This window comes from Lithobates pipiens, unplaced genomic scaffold, assembly GCF_037356315.1.
Source record: "Lithobates pipiens isolate NorthernLeopardFrog02 unplaced genomic scaffold, aLitPip1_a1.2 Scaffold_19, whole genome shotgun sequence".
NCBI classification, from domain to species: Eukaryota; Metazoa; Chordata; class Amphibia; order Anura; family Ranidae; genus Lithobates; species Lithobates pipiens.
The window spans coordinates 45,695,798-45,714,326 of record NW_027507764.1 but is presented as its reverse complement, the minus strand read 5'-3'; the positions used below and the strand labels follow the sequence as shown (position 1 = coordinate 45,714,326).

Here is an 18,529-nt window from a genome sequence, read left to right as displayed (position 1 = left end):
CAACACCTACAACAACATCATTACATTACATAGATAGCAATACCAATAAGACAACCTTGCTAGTAGTCCGGCACTATCTTTCCACTTTCCTTCATTGTATGGTCCTGGTACCTTGACGTTCTACATGACTTATGCCCCATACACAGGGCCGGAAATTCAGACGGAAAAAGTTAGATCAGATTATGTTGTTGGAAAATCCGATTGCACGTGGGCTCTATCCAGGGCCGTCTTTAATATTGGTTGGACCCCGGGCAAAACTTTTCTTGGCCCCCCCCCCCATGCAGTTTTGCTCTCCACCTGCTCTGAGACATAAAATAAATAGCAGCTAGACTCAAAATCAGTTTACTGAATCAGATCAGGCAGCTATTGCGATTGGTTGCCAGAGGTTACAGTGCATCATTACCGCTCACTGACTGGTTGCTAGAGGTTACAGCACATGTTACGGCTCACTGATTAGTTACTAGAGGTTACAGCACATGATTTCTGCTTGTTGATTGGTTGTTAGAGATTACTGTGTATATGACCTCAGGGAGGCAGGATATACATATCAATGCCGCTGGCCGCCGCTATTTACATATGAATGCTGGTAATTTACATGTAAACACAGGGTCTGCAGGTGAGTCATCTGTACACAACAATAGGGCAGAGCTGCGCAGCATTAGTAACAGCACTTTGCACTGAGATATCAGGACACAGCACAGGACTAAAACCTCAAGGGACAAGGGAATTTAAACTGAGATAGTTGGCAAGTATGAGGCAGCTGCCAACGGAAAAACGGAAACGGAAAAAGTTTGAGAGCATGAATCTAAAATTTTCCGACTTTTTCCGATCGTGTGTAGAGAATTTCCGACGCACAAAGTGCCATGCATGCTCAGAAAAAATTTGGAGACAAAAGCTATTGGCTACTGGCCTCTACGTAGTCCCGTCGTACGTGTATAACGTCACCTCGTTCCGAACGATCGGATTTTCCGACAACTTTGTCCGGCCGTGTGTATGCAAGACATGTTTGGGCCAAAATCCGTCGGAAAAAATCCGACGGATTTTGCGGTCGGGAATGTCCGACCGCGTGTATGGGGCATTAGACAATACACATTAGTAGTGGATACAAAATTACATTCTTGGCAACTTTTCTCAATTAAAAGGGAACGATTGGCTAATGGCATACAACGGGATTCTTCAATCAACGATGTAGAAAGCAACTACAGGTGAAGTTGGAACCGGCCGCGCTGGCACCCGCGGAACCGGCCGCGCTGGCATCCACGGAACCGGCCGCGCTGGCACCCGCGGAACAGGCCGCGCTGTCATCCGCTGCCCGTATTCTCGGAGGGGGCAATTACCCCGTTGCCCCCCCCCCGGATCCGCCCGTGAGGTGAAGGTTATCAGCAATGCCCTCCTACCTGCCCCAAATTTTCAGTTTGCACCTTGGTAGGTACACAGCGTTCAAGGAAAGTGCATAAGAAGCTAAAAGAAGGTTATGCAAAGCCGGGTCGCCTATTTATGAATATCTGCCTTTTTCAGGAGGTGTCACAGCAACTGGAGTAATGCAATTCCCTTGCGTATGCATACATGGCCGATTTTTTTATTTTTCTTTACTAACTGTACCTTGTGCTACAAATTTCAGCTCTTTCACGTCGGTGACTGTGGTCCTTTTGTCGAGATTCTTCTTTTCCGTTCTTCGATTGCTCCGCCTTTTCTTGGTCTCCCCCCAAAGATTTGAACCACCATGCATACTCGGGATGTTGAGAATACCAATGCCTTCAAGGGAGATGTTGCCCATGTCCATCTGAATGCCATCGCACTGTAAAAAATCAAAATCATTTCTAAAAACTGAAAAATAATATCAAAATACACTATATTACCAAAAGTAGTGGGACACCTGCCTTTACACCCACATGAATTTTAATGGCATCTCAGTCTTAGTCCGTAGGGTTCAATATTAAGTTGGCCCACCTTAACAGCTTCAACTGTTCTGGGAAGGCCGTCCACAAGGTTTAGGAGTGTGTCTATGGGAATGTTTGACCATTCTTCCAGAAGCGCATTTGTGAGGTCAGGCACTGATGTTGGATGAGAAGGCCTGGCTCGCAGTCTCCACTCTAATTCATCCCAAATGATGATGTTCTATCAGGTTGAGGTCAGGACTGTCATGATCCTCCACCCCAAACTCACCCTTTAGGACTTTATATACACCCCAAACTCGCTCATCCATGTCTTTATGGACCTTGCTTTCTGCATTGGTCCAAATCGTTTGGTGGAGGGGGGGGGGGGGGAGGGGGGTTATGGTGTGGTGTTGTTTTTCATGGGTTGGGCTTGGTCCCTTAGTTCTAGTAAAGGGTATAAACATACCAAGACATTTTGGACAATTTAATGCTCCCAACTTTGTAGGCACAGTTTGGGGATGGCCCCTTCCTGTTCCAACATGACTGCACACCAGTGCACAAATAGATGCAGACCCTGCCACTTTTCTCATTAGACCCCTGCAAGTGCAGCAGCGGATTGATAATTATAAAGTCACTCCCATTCACTTTCCACATGGACACAAACTAATAAACAAACAGCTTTTTCTTTAGAATAATAAAAAGGTAGGAATCTGCAACAAAGTTTTTTAAAAATCTCTGCAATGTACATTGATCACCCAGAGGAATGTTTTTTTTTTTTTTTCTCGTTTTTTGTAAACAAGGCAGATCGCCATTCTGTCAGTACATAAGGCATAGATCCTATGTTCCTGTTAGCCCTTGTACACACGGTCGGACCTTCCGACAACAAAATCCGTCGGATTTTGTCCGAAACTTGTGTTGCATACACACGGTCAGACAAAGTTGTCGGAAAATCCGATCATTCCTAATGTGAGGCGTAATTTCCTTACAGGACTACGTTCAGGCTAGTAGCCAATAGCTTTGGTCTCGTAATTTGATCTGAGCATGCGTGGCACTTTGTCCGATTGTAACTCTCTACAAACGATCGGACAAAGTCCGATCGGATCATGTTGTCGGAAAATTTTATAGCCCAGCTCTAAAACTTTGTCGGTCGGATATTCCGACGGAAACAGTCCGATGGAGCCCACACACAGTCGGGTTATCCGACAACACGGTCCGATCGGACATTTTCCATCGGAATGTCCGACCGTGTATACAAGGGCTAAAGCAGTAATACCAATCCATGCCTGTCAGGTGTTACTCTCACGCTACCACTCTGTGTATGGGGTAAAAAATGTATAGCAAGCCTGCCGCCTTCACTTAACCAAAAGGACAGAGCCTCTTTCTGAGATTTGTTGTTTACAAGTTAAAAACTGTTTGTTTTTTTTGCTAGAAAATTACTTAGAACCCCCAAACATTATACTTTTTTTTTTGTTCTAACACCCCAGATAATAAAATGGCGGTCGTTGCAATACTTTCTGTCACACCGTATTTGTGCAGCAGTCTTACAAGCGCACTTTTTTGGGAAAAAATACACTTTTTTCAATTAAAAAAAAGACAACATTAAAGTTAGCCCAATTTTTTTTTTTTATATTGTGAAAGATAGTGTTAGGCCGAGTAAATTGATGCTTCACGCTTCAAAATTGCGCCCACTCGTGGAATGGCGACAAACTTTTACCCTTAAAAATCTCCATAGGCGACATTTAAAAAATTCTACAGGTTGCACCTTTTGAGTTACAGAGGAGGTCTAGGGCTAGAATTATTGCTCTCACTCTATAGATCGCGGCGATACCTCACGTGTGGGTTGATATTTTCATATGCGGGCGCTACTCACGCATGCGTTCGCTTCTGCATGCGAGCTTGTCGGGACGAGGCACGTTTAAAAAATGTTTTAATTTTTTTTCTTATTTATTTTACCTTTTATTTTATTTTTTTCACACTGTTGTTTTAAAAATAAAAATAAAAAATGGTGTCACTTTTATTCCTATTACAAGGAATGTAAACATCCCTTGTAATAGAAAAAAAGCATGACAGGACCTCTTAAATATGAGATCTGGGGTCAAAAAGAACTCACAACTTATATTTACACTAAAATGCAATAAATAAAAATAGAAAGAAAAAAAAAGTGTCATTTGAAAATAAAATAAGCGGGAGTCCGCCGTTTTTTTTTTTTTTAAAGCCAGCAGCTACAAATACTGCAGCTGCTGACTTTTAAAATAGTGACACTTACCTGTCCAGCGCGCCCGCGATGTTGGCACCCGAAGCCGATCTCTCGATCGTCTCTCGGGTGCTGCCGCCGCCATCTTGGCTATGGGAATCTGGAAGTGGAGCCTTGCGGCTTCATTTTCCGGTTCCCTACTGCGCATGCGCGAGTCGCGCTGCGCAATAAGGATGGTCCCCGCTGTCTCTGGGATCCGCGTGTTTCCTAGCAGACAGCGGGGGGACCTTCGGAAAGGGGCGTATATTCTGCAGATATCTATGCCGGAAGTGGGTGCAGATACCTGTACTGTACAGGTACCTGCAGCCCCCTCCCCCGTGAAAGGTGCCAATTGTGGCGCCGGAAGGGTGGGGGGTTCCAATGAGCGGAAGGTCCACTTTAGGGTGGAGCTCCGCTTTAAAGTGATTGTAAACCCTTACAAACCACTTTGACCTACAGGTAAGCCTAGATTAAGGCTTACCTGTAGGTCCAAGAAATATCTCCTAAACCTATACGGTTTAGGAAATATTTACCCGGAGACAGCCACCGCTGTCTACGGCGCATATGCCGCGAGTGTCGGATCCCGTGCACATGCGCGGGAGTGACATCATCACAGCGCCGGAGCAACGAGACCCGGAAGTCACTCCGAGATCCATGGCAGCGGCGGACATGAAGACGGAGGACCGCTTCGGGGGCTTCGTTCTCAGGTAAGTTATTCATAATGAGCTAGCATGCTATGCATACTAGCTCATTATGCCTTTGCCTTGCAGGGTGTGTTTTTTATTTTATTTATTTCTATACTTCTTATATATTTCCTCTTTAAGAGCTATTGGCGGAAGTGACATTTTGAAGTCCGCCCTGCAATGATATGGAGACGGGTGGCCATCTTCCCCTCACTCATCTCCATGTCAGGCTAAGGAAAAGATCTGATTGCCTCCGCCGCTGCTTACGGCTCCGGTAAGCGGCGGAGGGCACCCGAGCATGGCAGGAGGGGGGGGTCCCCTCTCCCGCCACTGATAAAAGTGATCTTGCTGCGAATCTGCTTATGGTGGCTGCTGCCATCACAATGATATTTCTCTTCAAAATACCGACGTAAAACTGCGGCGGGTGGTCCGTAAGTGGTTAAATAGCTTATCCTTGAATATTCATAAATGGTTAGAGTAGTGAGGCGCTGACAGTTAACTTAATCTAAACAATATGTGATGTAAGCTCTTGTGGTAACTTACCCTGTTTCCCAGAAAATAAGACTTAGCCCTTGTACACGCGGTCGGAGAATCCGTTGGAATGTGTCCTATCCGACCGTGTCATCGGATAATCCGACTGTGTGTGGTCTGCATCGGACTGTTTCCGTCGGAATATCCGTCGGACCCAATTTTCCAACTGGTTGGAAATATTTTCCGACAAACTGGTCCGATCGGACATACTCCGATCATGTGTAGAGAATTTTGATCGGACAAAGTGCCACGCATGCTCAGATCAAATTCCTACACCAAAGCTATTGGCTACTAGCCTGAACGTAGTCCCGTCGTAACGAAATAACGTCATCACGTTCTGAACGATCGGATTTTCCGACAACTTGGTCCGACCATGTGTATGCAACAGTTTCGGACACAATCCGTCGGACAAAATCCGTCGGACAAAATCCGTCGGACAAAATCCAACGGATTTGGTTGGCAGAATGTCCGACCGTGTGTACAAGGGCTTAGCATGATTGTCGGTGATGGCTGCAATATAAGCCCTACCCTGTTTCTCCCGAAAATAAGCCCTACCCTGAAAAGAAGACCTACAAGGACTTTAACTGGGGCTTATTTGGGGGGTAGGGCTTATATTGCAGCCATCACCGACAATCACGCTAGGTCTTATTTTCGGGGGAAACAGGGTAAAATGAATTTATTAAAATTATAACATCATACAGTGCACTCACATTAAAAAGCATAGTGAGTAGCAAGCGAGTAGCAGCGTATATCCAGGAGCTCCGAGCTCGTTCCACAATCGTGTCACTTCCGGTATGCCGACACTCACACCCCGGTGGATCACTTTTATTAGGATCATTATTTATATTGCATGTTTATACACCTATTTTATATTGCTGCTGATTTAACACAGTGTGAAGAATGTGGCGATCGCTGGATGATTAGGGGCATCACCGAGTGATTGCTTTTAGCCTTGAGGTTACACCCATTAACGTTCAATTGGTTTATGCACTGAAGTCACTTTATATTCATATTTATTTTAATGGTTATCTATTAGGAGTGATTGACTAGGTTTTACCTACCACAAGAGTTTACGTCACATATTGGTTAGATTGAGTTAACTGTCAGCCCTTCACTACTCACAGCCAATCCATGCCTTCTACTAGTAAAAGCACCTCCCCCACTACAATGAAAACACAGGCTAGGCACACAGTTCACCCTTCGATCCCCCCCCCCCCGATGTTAACCCCTTCCCTGCCAGTGTCATCAGTACAGTGACAGTGCATATTTTTAGCACTGATCACTGCATTAGTGGTGCTGGTCCCCGTAAAAAGTGTAATTTAGTGTTCAATTTGTCCGCCGCAATATCACAGTCCTGCTATAAGTCGTTGATCGCCACCATTACAGTTATCAGTAGGAAAAAAATAAATAAAAAATCAATAAATATATCCTATAATTTGTAGATGCTAAAACTTTTGCGTAAACCAATCAATATACACTTATTGGAATTTTTTTTTTTGACAAAAAAAAAAGTGTAATCAGGAAGATTCAAAAGAACATAGTATCATTTCATCATAACATAACTTTAGGCAAAGACAAAAGAAGACAGGAGGTTTGTTCCAATCAAGTAGTGTGTTTATATAATATATTCGATACTGAGGGTAAGCACCTCATTAGTTGTGCCTAATATAAAACATAAAAAACAAAAAAAAAAAGGGGGGGGATGGGGGTAGAGGGAAATGAAGGCAGTCATGTATCTTGGACAAGATATTGCTAAGTTGTTTGACAGATTGGAAAAAGGGGGGGGGCGGGGGTGGGGTTTAAGAGAAAAGGACCTACGTTGGACAGGGAACGGAAGGAGAGAGGAGTGGGGGGACAAAAGGAATAGGGGTCCCTAGAGGGGACCACGTCCTGTAAAAACCTGAATATTCTGTAGTTTAAGGTAGTAGAAGTGAGTCATCAAAGTCAGGGGGTATGAAATAGGTTATCCAGGGTCTCCATACAGTAAAACCCGACTGACTTTTCAGTGGAGTTCTGACGAACATACGAACGAATGGACTTGACCACACACAAACGGACTAAGTCCGTTCGAATGTCCGTTCGCTTTGAACGTGATGATGAAAGACGGGACTAAAAAACGAAGTTCAATAGCCAGTAGCCAATAGCTTCCCTTGCGTCGTATTTGAGTCGACCAGCACACAGACGAACGGTTTTCCAATAGGAATTGAGTCTGTCAGACAGATTTGAAACATGTTCTATTCTAGGTCCATCAGATTTTTTATGTGAAAAACGATCGGATTAGCACACACACGAGCGGATTGTCCGACGGACCGTCGTACCTAGTCTGCCGGAAAGTCCGGTCAGGTGTACGCACCACAAGTGTAACAGTATGTTGCTAAATGTTGTAGGTTCATTAAATGTAACCATATTGCTACACTAATACACCATAGACATGATCGGATTTTCTGACAGAAAATGTTCGATGGGAGCTTTTTGTTGGAAATTCTGACCGTGTGTAGGCTCCATGAGACATTTTCCATCACACAAAATTTGAGATCTGTATCTCAAATTTTCCGACAACAAAAATCCGTTGTCGGAAATTCCGACCGTGTGTAGGCTCCATTGGACATTTTCCATCACACAAAATTTGAGATCTGGATCTCAAATTTTCCGACAACGAAAATCCGTTGTCGGAAATTCCGATCGCGTGTACACAATTCCGACGCACAAAGTTTCACGCATGCTCGGAATCAAGCAGAAGAGCCGCACTGGCTATGGAACTTCATTTTTCTCGGCTCGTCGTACGTGTTGTACGTCACCGCGTTCTTGATGTTTGGAATTTCCAACCAACTTTGCGTGACCGTGTGTATGCAAGACAACTTTGAGCCAACATCCTTCGGAAAAAAAAATCCATGGATTTTGTTGTCGGAATGTCCGATCAATGTCCAATCGTGTGTACGAGGCATTAGAGTCGCCTCTCTTCTCCTTTATACTCAGTTGTGACATGACGCTTGTCTTGCAAAAGGCTCTCAAACCAAGTTGCTCTCAAACCAAGGTTTTACTGTAATTATTCGCAGGTGGAAGCATTTGTCCAGGAAGACTGCTTTATTTATTGGATATGCTTTATAGCAAAAAGTAAAAAATATCTCTGCAGAGGCGACCAAATACCACCAAAAGAAAGCACGACCGCGCAATTGTCAGTTGAAGTAATGCAGTGCCGTATCGCAAATAAATGGCCTGGTTAAGAAGAGGAAAAAAGGGTGGTGCGGCAGGGTTGTGTGAAATTTGTTGTGCCACATCCGAAATAGAAGCTTATAAACAAAAATCCCCTGGGGGTGGATTTTAATGGCACGTACAACCTAGTTAGAAACAGTAATTATTTTATTTCATAAAGCAAAAGAAGAAAGTTACAATATACATAAAATAAATATGTCTAGATAACAACTGTATAGAAACACCATTTATGGCATTATGAACAACATAAGCCTATACAACATCTAAGTACATGTAGTCACCCTACGCGTTTCGGAGCTGCTATAGAGTCTCCTTCTTCAGGGGTGAGGGTGTAACAATTACAGAGAATAAGGCTCAGAAGAACAATCAGATGTATCCCAACATTACTATTTGTTAAAAACAGAAAGCAGTAGATGGACTGCAGACTCTACATGCGGGACGCCAGTCGGACGAGCTGCCTGGGACTATCCGTTTACAATCACAAGGGTGCTCCAGCGTGGTCTTGCTTGGATCTCCTTTTAGACTTCTTTTGACCACTCTAATGACACAAGAGCTTGAGCACACTTGTGTAATCTTATTAGTTGGACTTTTTCGTTGAGAATCCCAAGCACTGGCAAAGTCAACTAACCAATGCGAGTCCATCTACTGCTTTCTGTTTTTAACAAATGTTATGTTAAGTAATGTTGGGATACATCTGATTGTTCTTCTGAGCCTTATTGTCTGTAATGGTTACACCCACACCCCTGAAGAAGGAGACTCTATAGCAGCTCCGAAACACATAGGATGACTACATGTACTTAGATGTTGTATAGGTTTATGTTGTTCATAATGCCATAAATGGTGTTTCTATACAGTTGTTATCTAGACATATTTCTTTTATGTATATTGTAACTTTCTTCTTTTGCTTTATGAAATAAAATAATTACCGTTTCTAACTAAGTTGTACGTGCCATCAAAATCCACCCCCAGGGGATTTTTGGTCACGAAGAGGGGTAAATCTTCCGGAGCTGAAGTGATTGATGAATACAAAGCTACATTCATTTGTGACATTTTATATCTGCCTTCAATTCAGCTTTAAAGCGGGGTTCCACCCTAAAGTGGAACTTCCGCTGATCGGAACCCTCCCCCCCCTCCGGTGTCACAATTGGCACCTTTCAGGGGGGAGGGGGGTGGAGATACCTGTCAAAGACAGGTATTTACACCCACTTCCGGGCATAGACTCCCGTGGGAGTCTACGCCATTTCCTATCCTGCCGCGTTGTCTGCTGGGACACACACAGGTCTCAGAGACAGTGCGGACAATTCCTATTGCGCTGCGCGACTCGCGCATGCGCAGTAGGGAACCGGGAAGTGAAACCGATTCGCTTCACTTCCTGATTTCCTCACCTAGAATGGTGGCGGCAGCAGCCGAGAGCCGAGCGATCGATCGGCCTCGGCTGCCGGCATCGCTGGACCCCGGGACAGGTGAGTGTCCATTTATTAAAAGTCAGCAGCTGTAGTATTTATAGCTGCTGGCTTTTAATATTTTTTTTGTAGGTGGAATCCCTCTTTAAAAACTACATGTAGCATGGATTATTTAGGGCAGACAAATGCAAAAAAATGAAGCCCTATGGGGTTAAATGCCCTTTAGGACTTTATATGCAAGCATCAAGCAAAACGTATAACAAATGGAGGCAGACAACAGGTTATATATAGACCTGAAGATTGTAGTAATCAAAGCAGCAGGAAGAACGAAGAGAGTTAGAAATGCATTTAAGGAAATGACCAACGACGTTCAATTCAACGAGAAGAGAGACGGCCACTTCCTCAATCCGCCAATACATTAGTAGTGTTGATGGTAGTTTGAAAGCATGATCACACCTTTGTTTGCTATTTCAGACCAGTAACATAAAAAAAAAAAAAAACTATAGATCGGCTGAGGGAATGATTCTCTTTGATTTTAGATTTGTATGAAAACTTGAAAGAGGGCTCAGGAGGAATCACCAAATTCAGACGTTTTATATGAGAGCAAAATTTTTTTTTTTCTAGAAGCATTGTGCAGAAAAGAAGTAACAGTTTAGGCTCTATGAAGGAACCAAAAGCTTTAAATTAAAGAAAAAAAAAAGGATAAACTGCACCTGGTGCGCTTGATCTTCTATATCAGTGGTCTCCAAACTGTGGCCCTTTGGTTGCCTTTATCCATGTCCTTGGGGCACTATTCCTCCCACTGATACAAGACACTATTCTGCCAACTAACATCAACAGTGGGGCACCATTTCTCCCACTGGAACCAACAAAGGGGAACTATTCCACCCAATGATACCAACAATAGGGCACTAATTCTAACCCTAGTAGCAAATGTGGCAATGTTTATTCCCACTGATGCCGGGAAAATTTCCAGACCAGCTGGCCACAATGCGGGCCCTCTAAAGTCTGAAAGGACAATAAGCTGGCCCTTTGTATTGAAAGTTTGGAGACCCCTGTTCTATATGTATAGACAGGTGAAGTCTATTTTCTCCACTCTAGGTGGTGCTCGTCCCAGGGAAAGTACTGCAGCTGGAAGGGAAGTTTTTGGTGCGCATTTGTAAAGTGGCTAGTGTAAGGAGAGCATACCCCTCTGCCAGGGACCACATTAGTGGTAGGTAGAGGTTCCGGAGGAGTAGGGATAGCTCAGGGCCTACATCTGAAGGTTGCATTCCAGTCCCCTTGGCAAGGTCTCTCTTAAGATTGGGCCTACTATCACTGACTGCCCTCTGTATTGACTTTAAGATCCTGGTTGGGTGAGCTCCCCCCTGTCTGGTTGTTGTACTACTTGTAAGTTCTTCAATACAATGGTTTTGCACTCCGATCCTCTGTGCGTTTACTGCTGCCACATTGTGGTGCACCTACATGTCTTTATTTCTTCTCCAGCTTACATACAAGGCATGGTAGAGCTGCTTAGATGTTTTGGCCAATGTGGCCTTACTCATAGCCAGGCCACATCAGCCAAAACATGTTGGCACCTCTGTCATGCCTTGCATGTAAGCTGGAGAAGAAATTAAGGCTTATGTGGGTGCAGCGTGATTAGTAAATACACAGAGGCCCAGAGTGCAATAACCGTTGCATTGAAGAACTTGCAAATGGTACAAAAACCCGGCAGGGGGAAGTTCACCCGACCGGAACTTACAGTCAATGCAGCGGACAGTCAGTGGTAGTAGGATTAAAGACCAGATGCCATTTTTTGCTTTTGTTTGGATAATTGAGAGGCTAACAGGAGCCTGAATGAGCACCGGTATCCTCTGCAGATGCAACATGATATATGGGTCCTCTGCTGCACTCAGTGGCTCCATCTGTTTTCACTAGAAGACACGGCAATAACATGGAGGTTGGAGATTTCTCATCAGAACCTGTGTTTTCCCATTAAGGGCAAAAGAAAAAGGTTAACCTAGCTGCTGTCCACCCCACCAGCACATATTCACATTTGTTTTTGTCCTTGGGTACTTCTGGGTTATGTGGTGCTCTTCCTCCTACATGAAAAAGTTGTGCTTGGTGATCGGCCACTCAGGCACCCGACACTGTCACATGATGGCAGTTAGAAAGTTCTCAGCCCTGAATAAGCCCCAAGTCTCAACTTGCCAATTACAAGCTGCATCTTCTCTTCATTTTCAGCATCTGAATGGAGCAGCTGGGGGAACAAAAGGAAGGTTTGTGCAGCTGGAGGGGGAGACAGTTTAGAGAACCTATTGCTTTGCACAGCATAGCATGGGTCCACTTTAGCTGACACAATGTTCTCGCCTTGTAGAGGTAGCCCACAAGCCTGCTTCACCTCAGTAGGCAAAACTGTATCACAGCTATCATTCTGTATCCTGTTAAAGAGACCTTGTTACCATGTAGCAAGGTAAAGCCCTGTTAGTGGAGAGTACAGACCAGTTTGAACTGTGAATGAATGCTGGTCTAGTAAAAGGGGTCAGCCTGCTTGGTGGTGGTAGGAATGGTTCCTCTGGGTGCATGCACCTGATGATTCAGCCCCCACCCCCCTCCATGTCTCATGGGCCTCAGGTGTTCAGTAGGCTCCCATGTAGACTAGGCCCGGAGACCACTGGAAAAAGGAGAGAAATCTTGTAAGTGTCTAAGATTGTGATTCCCAACATGGTCTTAGGTCCAATTTTACTGAAGAACAATTTAGTGAACTAGATGGATGGTAATTTGGGTCTCAGACTTTCCATCACTGAAAACTATCAGGGTAGATCTCAGCGTGGGAACTGGCTTAACAACCCACATCAAGGGGGTACTACAGCCTGACCATTTATTTCAAAAGAAAGGTTATGTGTGCATTACACCTAATTTATGCATGGTTTTTCGCATGGTGTTTGGCTGCCTGAGCATCGCCATCTTGGATGTAATGTCAACAGACCTAGCAGCCTCATATCTGTCACTTAAGAGTAGCACTCACCCCCGTAAGTTCTGTTGGTTTTCATCAGGTTCCTTTCCCAGGTTACTGAAGCAGCAGCCAGGCACACAGAAAGCATCACTCTTCTGGCTCAATGAACAGCCTAGGGCAGGGGTAGGGTACCTTTTTGGCTGAGAGAGCCATGAATGCCACATATTTTAAAATGTAATTCCGCTAGAGCCATTATTATTTTTTTTAATCGATTAATTTACAAACCATGTCATCTCCCCCACTGTAATATCCAAATCTACCCTACGATTGTCTGCTTGCTTACCACTACACAGGCAGGCAGATCCACGAGCAGTTGAGGCAGGTGATGATAACGTCAGCCTGCCATTCACCTAGGCCGCTGCCGGGTGCACCAAGATGGCCGCAGCTCCGGAGCTAGGCCGAAGCTGCGGCCTTTCCTATGGGCTCAATCCACGGATTGGCACACCACGCAATACGCAGATTGAGAGGTGAGAGCCAGATGCAGCCATCAAAAGAGCCACATCTGGCTCGAGAGCCATAGGTTCCCTACCCCTGGCCTAGGGGTTGGCTTTTTCAACTAGTTAGCCTAACATCAGTAGTATGCAAGCTCTTAGAAGGGATGATAAGGAACTATTTACAAGATTTTAGTAGCGAGAACGGTATCATTAGCAGTAATCAGCATGGATTCATGAAGAATCATTCTTGCCAAACCAATCTATTAACCTTCTATGAGGAGGTGAGTTGCCATCTAGATAAAGGAAGAACCATAGACTGGATTTTGCAAAAGCATTTGACAGTTCCCCATAAACGTTTACTGTACAAAATAAGGTCTGTTGGCATGGACCATAGGGTGAGTACATGGATTGAAAACTGACTACAAGGGCAAGTTCAGAGGGTGGTGATAAATGGGAATACTCGGAATGGTCAGGGGTGGGTAGTAGGGTCCCACAGGGTTCTGTGTTGGGACCAATACTATTTATTTTGTTCATAAACGACCTGGAGGATGGAGTAAATAGTTCAATCTCTGTATTTGCGGACGATACTAAGCTAAGCAATAACTTCTCTGCAGGATGTGGAAAACTTGCAAAAAGAACAAATTAATGGGATGGGCAACTACATGGCAAATGAGATTTAATGTAGAAAAATGTAAAATAATGCATTTGGGTGGCAAAAATATGAATACAATCTATACACTGGGGGGAGAACCTCTGGGGGAATCTACGGTCCTAGTAGATGATAGGCTCAGCAATGGCATGCAATGTCAAGGTGCTTCTAACAAAGCAAACAGAATATTGGCATTAAAAAGGGGATCAACTCCAGAGATAATTCTCCCTCTCTACAAGACTCTGGTCCGGCCGCACCTAGAGTATGCTGTCCAGTTCTGGGCACCAGTCCTCAGGAAGGATGTACTGGGACTGGAGAGAGTCCAGAGAATGGCAACAAAGCTAATAAAGGGTCTGGAGGATATTAGTTATGAGGAAAGGTTGCGAGCACTGAACTTATTCTCTCTGGAGAAGAGATGCTTGAGAGGGGATGTGATTTCAATTTATAAATCCCGTACTGGTGACCCCACAATAGGGACTAAACTTTTTCACAGAAGGGAGTTTAACAAGACACGTGGCCACTCATTAAAATTAGAAGAAAAGAGGTTTAACCTTAAACTACGTAAAGGGTTCTTTACTGTAAGAGCGGCAAAGATGTGGAATTCCCTTCGACAGGCGGTGGTCTTAGCGGGGAGCATCAATCGTTTCAAAAAACTATTAGATAAGCACCTGAACGACCGCAACATACAGGGATATACAATGTAATACTGACATATAATCACACACATAGGTTGGACTTGATGGACTTGTGTCTTTCTTCAACCTCACCTACTATGTAACTACAGTTGCAAAAAAAAAGAAAAGTCTATGAACCCTTTTGGAATGATATGGATTTCTGCACAAATTGGTCCTAAAATGTGATCTGATGTGATGCTGCGTCAGGGCCTGGACGGATTGCTATCATCAAAGCAAAAATTAATTCCCAATTTTTTCAAGACATTTTGCAGGAGAATTTAAGGCCATCTGTCCACCAACTGAAGCTCAGAAGACGGGTGTTGCAACAGGACAACGGCCCAAAGCATAGAAGTAAATCAACAACAGAATGGCTTAAACAGAAGAAAATACGCCTTCTGGAGTGTCCCAGTCAGTCCTGACCTCAACCCGATTGAGATGCTGTGGCATGACCTCAAGGAAGTGATTCACACCAGACATCCCAAGAATATTGCTGAAGTGAAACAATTCTGTAAAGAGGAATGGTCAAGAATTACTCCTGACCGTTGTGCACGTCTGATCTGCAACTACAGGAAACGTTTGGTTGAAGTTATTGCTGCCAAAGGAGGTTCAACAAGTTATTAAATCCAAGGGTTCACATACTTTTTCCACCTGCACTGTGAATTTTTACATGGTGTGTTGAATAAAAACATGGTAACATTTAATACTTTGTGTGTTATTAGTTTAAGCAGACTGTGATTGTCTATTGTTGTGACTTAGATGAAGATCAGATCACATTTTATGACCAATTTGTGCAGAAATCCATATCATTCCAAAAGGGTTCACATACTTTTTTTTTGCAACTGTATGTAACTTTATTGGAGTTAGGGCATAGGGAGCTGTGGGATAACTCCATGAACGCTGAACAGTACTCAGAGGATACACTTCAATTTGTTGCTACCCCTAAAGGTTCAGAAAATGGACAGCACTGAGACAAATCAGAAATATCCCAGGCCAGGCAAGCTCTAGTAATGATGCACAAGGGATAGCAGCAGCAACATTCACCAGGACACAACACTCATGTCTGTACTTACAATGTCCTTGGATACTCGGATGCTTCCTCTCAATATCAGCCAGACCTTTCTCCAGAGAGCTCTCCAGACTGGACAATCAGTGAAATCCCTTGGTTAGCTCATTTGGTGGAGGGGGGATTATGGTGGGGGGTTGTTTTTCAGGGGTTGGACTTGGCCCCTTAGTTCCAGTGAAGGAAACTCTTAAGGCATCAGGATACCAAATCATTTTGGACAATTTCATGCTCCCAACTTTGTGGGAACAGTTTGGGGATGGGCCCTTCCTGTTCCAACATGACTGTGCACCAGTGCACAAAGCAAGGTCCATAAAGACATGGATGAGCACGTTTGGGGTGGAGGAACTTGACTGACCTCAACCCAATCGAACACCTTGGGATGAATTAGAACGGAAACTGCAAGCCAGGCCTTCTCGTCAACATCAGTGTCTGACCTCACAAATGCTCTTCTGGAAGAATGGTCAAACATTCCCATAGACACACTCCTAAACCTTGTGGGCGGCCTTCCCAGAAGAGTTGAAGCTGTTATAGCTGCAAAGAGTGGGCCAACTCAATTTTGAACACTACGGACCAGTGGCGGCCCATCCATTAGGGACACATAGGCACTGCCCCTCTCTCCTCGCTGCTCCTCTTTCCTCGCCACCCCCTATATGCGTAATGTAAAGATTTATGCATAGCATGAATCTATCCATGGCCGCTGCGGCCACCCCTTATTCATGCATCCGGCTTCTTTCAGGGCACCGGGTGCAAGAATTACAGTGGCCAGGCTTTAACACCGGAGGCTCTAATAAGCTTCAATATGGGGTGGGCTTGGGTCACAGAGGATGGGTCTGGAGCCCACCCAGGTGTGATGTTACCCAGGAGTGGTGTTATCGGGAACGTTCTATTTTCAACTAATCGGAAAAAAGGGTTTACACCAGCTTCTGATTGCCTGAATTGAGAATCGGTGTTTCAACAGTGAATATCCCATTAGCTGTTGTAACACTGATTCTCAATCTGGGCAATCAGAAGCTGGTGTAAGACCCATTGTCCGATTGGCCGCCGAGGAGGAGGGAGGAAATACAAGCCGCCGCCATGATGACCAGTAGAACGGGAGGCTGCTGCCAAACAGGGGTAGCCACTGGAGATGGGGGTAATCGCTACCTACAGTACCTACCGACCGATGTGGGGGGGGGGGGGGGGTGGGGGGGTTGACATACTGTTTTGCCACCCCCCCCCAAAAAAAAAAATTCCACCGGCTTCCGCTGCTACGGACTATGATTGGGGTGCCTTTAACATTGATGTACGTGTAAAGGAAGGGGTAATATAATGTATCTCTTTATTAAACACCCTTTTTATATTTAGCCCATATCGTAAAACGGAGTTTGATAAAAATTCTGGTCATGGCTGTGTCGGCTTCTATACATTTCAGATAAAAAGATATTAATTTCATAATTAAAAGTAATCTTGTGTAAATACCCTGCAGGCCTCTATGAATCAAACACATACTGCGTGTCAGACTACCCACTGGGTTCAAGTGGAAGGCACTGGATGGATAATTAGATAGTACACCTTTTCCAAGCTCATTTGCATGCATATAATATTTTTTGCACACTGACAAGCAGCAGTAACAACAAAAGTCAGATTACCACAGGGAATTCCCACAAAGAAGACTTCATTCCTTATAATTTACAGCCTAAATTAAAATAATTTGATCTTTGACAAGGATGAAATGTCAGACAGCAAGGGGTCCTTCGCAAGCCACAGCCTGTGGATTCTGAAATCTGCCTAATTTATGTCAGTCAATCCATAATACATATTTAAGCATTACACAAAAAAGATAATACATATGCAAGCTGACACCTTTGGTATTTTCCCGCTGTTAATTTATAAAGGTCTGGAGTCCCCAAACCAAGTGGAATTATTTAAATAGGTGGAGACACATCGGACGGGGGGGGAGGGGGGGCGCAAAGGCATCGGCGGTTATTTTCGTTTAATATTGAGCGCGGCGGGGAGTACGACAAGGCAATTATTCAACTTGGAATCAGAACCCCATTGTGACTTGTTAGACTAGCTAGTTTTCACATTTAGCCAGAGGACCTCTAATTAACACCGATCATACACAGATTAGTTTGCACTTTTGCAGTTGGTAGCTAGCGAGTTAGGACTTTGACGTGAGTGGCAAAGCGGTGATGATAGGGCGATGGCACGGTCCTAGAGAATTGGCATTGGTGATAGATGTGGACATGACTCTTGCCACGACTAAACTTTGTATTATTAGAAAGATTTTTTTTTTTTTACTTTGTAAAAGTGTACCAGTCATTAACTCAAAGCTACTTGATTATAAAAGCCAGACATTCTAGGCCCAGACTTAAATCAGTGCACTAGCCCGCGTGAGGGTGAAAGAGATTGATATCTGAAAAATAAAAGTCTTTGTCTTTGGTTACCTATGAAAAAAAGAGACCCTTGCCTTAGGTTCACACCCATGCATTTTTTTTTTTTGTGCTTTTCAAGTTGCAGAAATGCACTACAGTCCATTTAACATGGTTTCCTATGGTACAAGTTCACATCTATGAGTTTTGCGGCCGGTGCGTTTTTTGGAAAGGGGCGGGGGACTTATTTCCAGTGGTTTGCGGGTAATAGACTTCAATGGAATCACACCAGAAATGCAAGTGTTGTGTTTGTGATGCAAATTTTGATGTGTTTTGTGTTTTGCGGTTTTTATTTTAACACTGTATATAGTTGGTTGCTAAACAGGAGGGCGCTGCATCCTTAACAACCGATGAGTCATCAGC

At 44.2% G+C, this 18,529-nt stretch overlaps 1 protein-coding gene across 1 annotated transcript in view; it reads right to left on the bottom strand.

Moving 5' to 3' along the window:
* The window catches only part of DGKB (diacylglycerol kinase beta), a 662,201-nt gene that overhangs the window by 189,919 nt on the left and 453,753 nt on the right, over positions 1-18,529 (bottom strand). Inside the window, exon 21 of the mRNA XM_077490704.1 lies at positions 1,603-1,798. Within this exon, the coding sequence (XP_077346830.1) occupies positions 1,603-1,798 (196 nt within the window). The remainder of the gene's footprint in view (positions 1-1,602; positions 1,799-18,529) is intronic.